Raw genomic sequence first — 8,071 nt, 5'->3', positions numbered from 1 at the left:
ATCTTTTGGGGGACATTTTGCCCTTTGTCAGTGGAAGAGAGCAGCCTAAGCTTCAATAGCCTACTGAGTTTAGTACGCAGGCATTTGTGAGAACACAACTGACAGCCTATCCTCTAATCTACAACATATTTACCATTAAACATTCATTTTTTGGGAATTGTTATGTTACAACAAAACGTTGTTTTATAGAACATAATGCACAGAGAATTTTGTTTTCGTTTTATAGGCTACCACTGGTGTGTTTTTCTTTTTTTTTTCTTTTTTTTGCGTACATGTGTTTTCACTTGGTAAATATAAAAATCTTTTTTTGTTTGTTTGCTTGAATGAAAATGGTGGTAGACAGTGAAAAAGCTGTCCCTTTCTCTTAGAACTCTGTTCTCGGATGTTATTTACTACATCTCCCAGCATCCCTTGTGGTTCTTTGAAAGGTGGAAGTTCAATACACAGCCGCAGTGATATCATTTACAGCATGGCTGCGTTCAGTTTCACAAGGTGTTTAGTAAGGTCTTACTTTTGCGTTAAATGTGCAACTCATGTGCAAACGCGTTTGCAGACAACTACGCGAATGTTCTGTGTATCAGCATCACGCAGTAGTAAGTATAGTCACTGTAAATGAGACGTAATGGTTCTGTGCTTCACAATAGTGTAGAGCTGACCTTGTATATCACGTTTAATGTTGTGCAGTTTTAATGTCTCATGTGGCTACTAAATATAAAATAGCTTTGAAGTCATTAGAACACTGAAACGAAATTCATGCTTAACGAAAAAGTACAGTTCGATGACCATTTTGCTATAGCTAACAAAATTACCATAGTAATTTACCGTGTTTTATACTTTGATGCTGGTGTTCTTATTTGGAATTAATTTTTACGCATTTAAATGTTGAGCTGTTATGGTAATTAAGTATATAAGTAGTGTGGTATATTTTTAAGTATTTGTATTACCATGCGATAACATAACTGTTAAGTTAAGCGTCATTCAGGTGATCAGTGTTTGGTCGTTCATTCAGTCAGTCATTGATTGATTGATTGATTGATTGATTGATTGTCCCTTCTTCTTCCAGACTTTGTAGATGTACCTAAAGCTCAGTTCACAGACACCGAGGTTCAAGACATTCTGACCAAAATCACAGGTCTGGACCTGACGAAAGTGTTCCGACCCATAAGACAGCAGCTAACGCCACCTAAATACAAGCTTATGACAGACACAGAATTAGAAGAGGTGAGATTTTTCATGATAGATCAGGATTCGTGATGGGATGGAATTTGTGAGATGATGGTTATATGATATAATAGGATTAATGAGGGAATGAGATGCATCATGAAATGGAAAGAGATTCAGTATGGCATTTGGGAATAACATCAGATAGCGTTTGTGGTGTGATTGTGCAGTTATTCTATTCTAAAAACTGCGGTCTGAATTGGGTTCATGTGTTCTGCTGCTGAGCAGGCCGTGCATAAGGCAGATGAACAGGCGAAACATTTGCTGAAGATGCCACCGGTCCTTCCTGAGAGGAAGCCCATAAATGATGTGCTCTCTGAAGATCAGATGCTAGAAGGCATGGACACTGCTAAATATGTCTTCACTGACATCAACTTTAACGTCCCGCATCGAGTAAGTAAAGGACATTGTTTAGCGAATCTGTGTTGTGTAAACTTTCATTTTACATTGATTTTAAAAGTAATTTATGAACATTCCTGTTCTTGGGTAAAAACCTGAATGAGCCAATCTTTTTTATGTACTGTAATTTTCTGATCTATTAATGCAATTTCTGATCTTTTTGTGTGTATACAGAGGTACTGTGTTATTTGTCTTTCTTACTGTTGGAATTTTTGTTTCTCACCATTATTCCAAAGGAAAGATTCATTGTTGTGAGAGAGCCCAATGGAACCCTAAGAAAAGCAACATGGAATGAAAGAGATAGGCTAATACAAGTTTATTTCCCCAAAGAGGGTCGTAAGATTACACCACCACCCATATTTAAGGAAGAAAACCTTAGGGTATGGAACGTGCAAAAGCTGATTAAATCTCATTGATTTGCACATGTATTCATTTCTGATGAGTGTTTCCTTCTCTCTACAGGTGGTCTTTGAACAGGATAGACACGAGGAGGCACTAAACCAATGCGTTGTCCAATTCGAGCCAGACTCTGCAGAATTTAAGAACGTGAGTTGCTGACAGACAGATGTGTGCAAGGGTTGGCTGATAAACTGTACCAGTGCATGAAAAAATGAGAAGAATATTTATATGGTCTTTTAGGTGCTCATGCTGACCTATGAAGACATTGAAAAGCATGGGAAATACGATCTGCTCAGATCCACAAGGTTCTTCGGTGGTTTGGCCTGGCATCTGGTTAATGGCCGACGAATTGATGGCCTTCTTGTGGACATGTTGCAGAGAGACCTGTGAGTATGTTGGAGAAAAAAGGAATGATCTGGGTTCAGTGCATAAGCAGATGGAGTCAGTTTCCACAGAATTTTTTTTTTTTTTTTTTTTTGATTTGTCACTCAGTTTTGTAAAAAGAACAAAAGCGAGCTTAGAGTATTGCACTTGCATTGAATATCTATTGGACAAGTGTACCGTACAGTTTAAAAGCAGGAATTAATCTTGTATTATTGACACGATTTATGCCATAGCAATGTTTATTGTTGGTTTATAAATTGTCTTTTTTGAAGAGTTTCAAGTGTGCGTTATTGCATTGCTGATATAATTCCATTGGGGAAGCGTTTGCACCTTGTAAAATGTGCCTTATACATAGTTACATCATATCACTTTCTGGTATCCTTGCGTGTATCATATGAAAGGAAAATGAAGAAAACACAAAAGAAGCTTTTTTTGTTCTTTTTTTTTTTAAGTTCTTGGAAGTTTTTGGTTCACTGGCATTGCTCCAAGCACCTTTAATTTTAATTTAATTATGCATTGTGTTGTGAGAAGTCTGGTTGCTTTATAGGATGATCATATGTTGTCATGGTTTCAGAATGCAGGATGCGGTGAGGTTGGTGTATCTGTTCAACTTGGTTCATCCTCAGAGTGAGTCTGCACAGCAAGCTCAAGGACAACAGGCTGCTGGCCTGGACCTGCTCAAGGTGAATACACAGTACATGGTCATCAGTGGGGGGTTTTTTGTGCATATCAATTCCAAATCTGTTACTGTGACCACAAATTTTAACTAAAGTTCAAGCATAACTATAATGGTTTGAAATTATGGTTTTCTATTACCATTTCTTATTGTTACTATTAATTAATGTGCATGAAAAAATGTCCTGTGGTTACTGTGAGCTCCCGTGACCTCAAAAACCTTTAAGCTGTATTTTAGACTGAGCCATTTCTTTTTTTAAGATGTGTAAGTTAGGGGTGTCAGTTGATTAAAAAATTAATCCAGTTAAAAACTCTAACTAATTGCTCAGGTTATTTAAACATGTAATCATAAATGGATTGAATCTCTAAATGTATGTAAGGTCAAATTGTCACTATTATCTAACTATTAACTATGACTTTTGCCTCAATAAACTCCTAATTTGCTGCTTATTAATAGTTAGCAAGGTAGTTAAGTTATCTAAAATATAGTCATGCAGAATAAGGCATTAATACATGGTTTGTAAGTACTAATAAACAGCATGCTAGTTAATAGTGAGAACTGGTCCTTAAAATAAATCACCTCAGATTCTAAAACTGCATTTTTAATTAGAGCGCAAGATCATCCACATATATACTAGAGATATAAGTGTTTAGCCATGCTATTCAGCTCACATACCTGCAGAACAGATCAGCAGAGCCGGTCAGCAAAAATCTTCGTGTTCAGTCACCGTTGAAAAAAAAAACACTCTTACAATAATGATGTGTGCTTTTGACAACTCTGGAAACAGGGAATAAGGGGTCAGGTCCAGGGTACATCACTTCCCATTAGCCTGTGGTTAGACCTTTAACCCATGCAAGGACGTCATTCAGAGTGCATGGAGTAAAGAAGGGCAAAAAAATATATTTTCGAATTCTGAGATGCCACCAGTAATTTGGTAGAGATGGTGGAGTGACAGGTTTTAATGTGTGTAAGAGAAAGTGTGTATATTAAGTTCTTTGAAAGGAAATGGGAAAGCATGGTAGATTTGATGAGGGGCCACTGTTTAGTCACGGTTCCTGCTTAGTGCACACTCCACTTAACCCTGTCTTATGTCACACTGACCCTTTAACCCCTGTGCCAGGAAGTCAAGCCAGTTGGTGTAGCCGGCCCAACTTCAGAGGTGCATTCAGTGCTTTTTTCCTCAAAATTTACACACAGAAATAAACGGCACTTTTGAGAAATATCATTAAAATGATTTGGACTCACATGAGGCAAAGACGCTGAAATCTGTACTAAAAGCTGTTTGATTCTATATGGAGTGGATTTGCCACCATGTTGACATCAGTATATGTATGTAAATATTTTCAAAATATATACTATGTGTGTGTGCGCATTTATATATACATAATAAATATACACAGTACACACACACACATATTATGCAAACAAAAACTTTTATTTTGTATGCGATTAATCGTGATGAACCATTTGAAAGCACTACTAAAAACATTTTTTTTAAAATGCATTACTTGAAATAAAATGAAATAAAAGTTGCCAAGGCAAAATTTCTTATTTTCATTAAAGTACTAAAAAAACTAAAACAAAATAAATAAATGTGATAACCAAACAGACACAACAACAACAACAAAAAAACATAATAAAAATGACAAAATTACTAAAACTAGCTAAAATGAAAACGGAAAATAAATAAATATATACAGTATCTCACAGAAGTGAGTACACCCCTCACATTTTTGTAAATATTTTATTATATCTTTTCATGTGACAACACTGAAGAAATGACACTTTGCTACAATGTAAAGTAGTGAGTGTACAGCTTGTATAACAGTGTAAATTTGTTGCCCCCTAAAAATAACACAACACACAGCCATTAATATCTAAACCGCTGGCCACAAAAGTGAGTACACCCCTAAGTGAAAATGTCCAAAATGGGCCCAATTAGCCATTTTCTCTCCCCGGTGTCATGTGACTCAAAGGTCTCAGGTGTGAATGGGGAACAGGTGTGTTAAATTTGGTGTTATCACTCTCACTCTCTCATACTGGTCACTGGAAGTTCAACATGGCACCTCATGGCAAAGAACTCTGAGGATCTGAAAAAAATTATTGTTGATCTACATAAAGATGGTGTAGGCTATAAGAAGATTGCCAAGACCCTGAAACTGAGCTGCAGCACGGTGGCCAAGACCATACAGCGGTTTAACAGGACAGGTTCCACTCAGAACAGGCCTCACCATGGTCGACCAAAGAAGTTGAGTGCACGTGTTCAGCATCATATCCAGAGGTTGTGTTTGGGAAATAGACGTATGAGTGCTGCCAGCATTACTGCAGAGGTTGAAGGGGTGGGGGGTCAGCCTGTCAGTGCTCAGACCATACGCCGCACACTGCATCAAATTGGTCTGCGTGGCTGATGTCCCAGAAGGAAACCTTTTCTAAAGATGAGCCACAAGAAAGCCCGCAAACAGTCTGCTGAAGACAAGCAGACTAAGGACATGGATTACTGGAACCATGTCCTGTGGTCTGATGAGACCAAGATAAACTTATATTGTTCAGATGGTGTCAAGTGTGTGTGGCGGCAACCAGGTGAGGAGTACAAAGACAAGTGTGTCTTGCCTATAGTCAAGCATGGTGGTGGAAGTGTCATGGTCTGGGGCTGCATGAGTGCTGCCGGCACTGGGGTGCTACAGTTCATTGAGGGAACCATGAATCCCAACATGTACTGCGACACACTGAAGCAGAGCATGATCCCCTCCCTTCTATTCCAACATGATAATGACCCCAAACACACCTCCAAGATGACCACTGCCTTGCTAAAGAAGCTGAGGGTAAAGGTGATGGACTGGCCAAGCATGTCTCCAGACCTAAACCCTATTGAGCATCTGTGGGGCATCCTCAAATGGAAGGTGGAGGAGCCAAGGTCTCTAACATCCACCAGCTCTGTGATGTCGTCATGGAGGAGTGGAAGAGGACTCCAGTGGCAACCTGTGAAGCTCTAGTGAACTCCATGCCCAAGAGGGTTAAGGCAGTGCTGGAAAATAATGGTGGCCACACAAAATATTGACACTTCGGGCCCAATTTGGACATTTTCACTTAGGGGTGTACTCACTTTTGTGGCCAGCGGTTTAGTCATTAATGGCTGTGTGTCGAGTTATTTTGAGGGGACAGCAAATTTACACTGTTATACAAGCTGTACACTCACTACATTACATTGTAGCAAAGTGTCATTTCTTCAGTGTTGTCACATGAAAAGATATAATAAAATATTTACAAAAATGTGAGGGGTGTAATCACTTCTGTGAGATACTATGTGTGTGTGTGTATGCATGTATGTGTGTATATATGTATATGTGTGTATATATATATATATATATATATTTATTTATTTAAGGGTTGGCACGGTACATGTGTTCGTACCGAACCGTCACGGTACGGGCGTCTCGGTTCGGTGCATGAGGCCTTATGACGAATACAGGCAATTCACCCCCCAATTGCTTGATAACCGCCAGCAGAAGAACAGCGAATGCCATGAGTTGCACACTTGAAAACAAAGCCCCCTAGACAGTGTCCATGTGCTGATTCTGAATACGTCTCTCACATAGACTGACAAAGGAGTACTTTAAAGGCTTGCGCACTCAACTGTTTGCGAAATGGGGCTTTGTGCTTGTGTATCCTACCTCTCTCATTCGGCACAAATCCAAATATTCCATAATATTTACATATTTGCGATGCAACGTATCTGAATGCTAAACTATTATTTATGTAAATGATAGGCTTCGTACTTCAGTCACGTTCCAATGGTGACACAGAGGCGGGTGCGCTGATGTTTGGCTCACTGTATTTTATTTTGATAAAGTACCAACTGCGCTGTCAAGTTAGCAATGCTGGAACTGATGTGTGTGTGTGTGTGCGCGCTCCGGCACGATCGCTTCAACTGTTTCCTTATACCAGCAGAATCAACTTTAAACACTTATTGTCTTATTAATAATCACTGTATAAAGGTCTGCTTTTATTTGTGTACACTCACAATGAAAACAAAACTGATTTTATATATATATATATATATATATATATATATATATATATATATATATATATATATATATATATATATATATATATATATATATATATAACGTAATATTCGTATTTTCACATCTAGATGGAAAAAATTGTAATTTGCACTACTGTGTTAAAAATAAATGAAAAGAAACTGAGCATAGTAGATTTCTTTTTTTTTTTTTTTTCCTGTTGTACCGAAATCATATCGAACCGTGACCCCCGAACCGAGGTACGTACCGAACCGTGACATCTGTGTACCGTGCCACCCCTAATATATATAAGTATGATTCTAAAATAACAGTGGGTAGCACACAAGGTGAATAATAAAAATCCAAAAACAAAATACTATTATTTATTTTAGATAGGCTTGTGGTAATCCATTTTGTACATGTACTGTATATACTGTATGTGCATGTCTGATGTTTTTCCTGTCTTTTTCCCCTTATTCTTAGATCTATGCCCAGTATGAGTCAAATAGAGCTGCATTCATCGAGTTGGCGGTGCAAACCTATGAACAGACCGAAGCACTGAGTTCTTTTTAAATACATTGAAGTGTTAAAACACTGGAAACAATAATCATTATGAATGGAAGTATCTGTCATATAGTTCAAATGTTGATGTGAAGTTTTGAAATATGTACTCATTCTGTACATAATAAAGAAATCTTTTGTATAGAAGGTCTCAGTTTCTTTATTTAAATATTAACAGTTTCTTTAACATTTTTTCAAGTGTACCAAATGTAGACATCAGAGTAGTTCTCTTGTTTTTGCTCACAAAAACAGGCAGTCCCACCTCAAATATACTCTACTGAAGGATTGAGCAAGTATTTGGCATGGTTGGCTGCTCAAACACCCAATATCGTCTCTGCACGTTACAGGAGAGATTATTTTTCACGTTATAATGCTTTTGTTGAATGCTGTGAGTTCTCTGTGAGTC

General features: G+C 37.9%; 1 protein-coding gene across 2 annotated transcripts; it reads left to right on the top strand.

Moving 5' to 3' along the window:
• Positions 1 to 416: 416 nt before the first annotated feature.
• On the top strand, positions 417 to 7,777 carry mrps22 (mitochondrial ribosomal protein S22). Of its 2 annotated transcripts, none has more exons than XM_058799119.1 (8): positions 417 to 593; positions 1,073 to 1,221; positions 1,450 to 1,614; positions 1,857 to 2,000; positions 2,083 to 2,166; positions 2,260 to 2,405; positions 2,978 to 3,086; positions 7,588 to 7,777. In XM_058799119.1, exons 1-8 carry the CDS (start codon positions 470 to 472, stop codon positions 7,675 to 7,677), a joined length of 1,011 nt encoding a protein of 336 aa, XP_058655102.1. In that variant the 5' UTR covers positions 417 to 469; the 3' UTR covers positions 7,678 to 7,777. The 2 variants fall into 2 exon arrangements, with proteins under 2 accessions (XP_058655102.1, XP_058655100.1); XM_058799117.1 differs by having other exon boundaries at positions 1,064 to 1,221.
• The last annotated feature ends 294 nt before the right edge of the window (positions 7,778 to 8,071 follow it).

This window comes from Onychostoma macrolepis, chromosome 15 (assembly GCF_012432095.1).
Source record: "Onychostoma macrolepis isolate SWU-2019 chromosome 15, ASM1243209v1, whole genome shotgun sequence".
Lineage (NCBI taxonomy): Eukaryota > Metazoa > Chordata > Actinopteri > Cypriniformes > Cyprinidae > Onychostoma > Onychostoma macrolepis.
Note: the sequence above shows the minus strand (reverse complement) of the source record. Positions and strands in the feature narration are given on the sequence as shown.

Coding starts and splice junctions, on each gene's coding strand:
- mrps22 (XM_058799117.1), top strand. CDS start 470: ATGGCTGCGTTCAGTTTCACAAGGTGTTTAGTAAGGTCTTACTTTTGC. Junction 1,615..1,856: donor ACTTTAACGTCCCGCATCGA/GTAAGTAAAGGA, acceptor ATTATTCCAAAG/GAAAGATTCATTGTTGTGAG. Junction 2,167..2,259: donor ACTCTGCAGAATTTAAGAAC/GTGAGTTGCTGA, acceptor ATGGTCTTTTAG/GTGCTCATGCTGACCTATGA.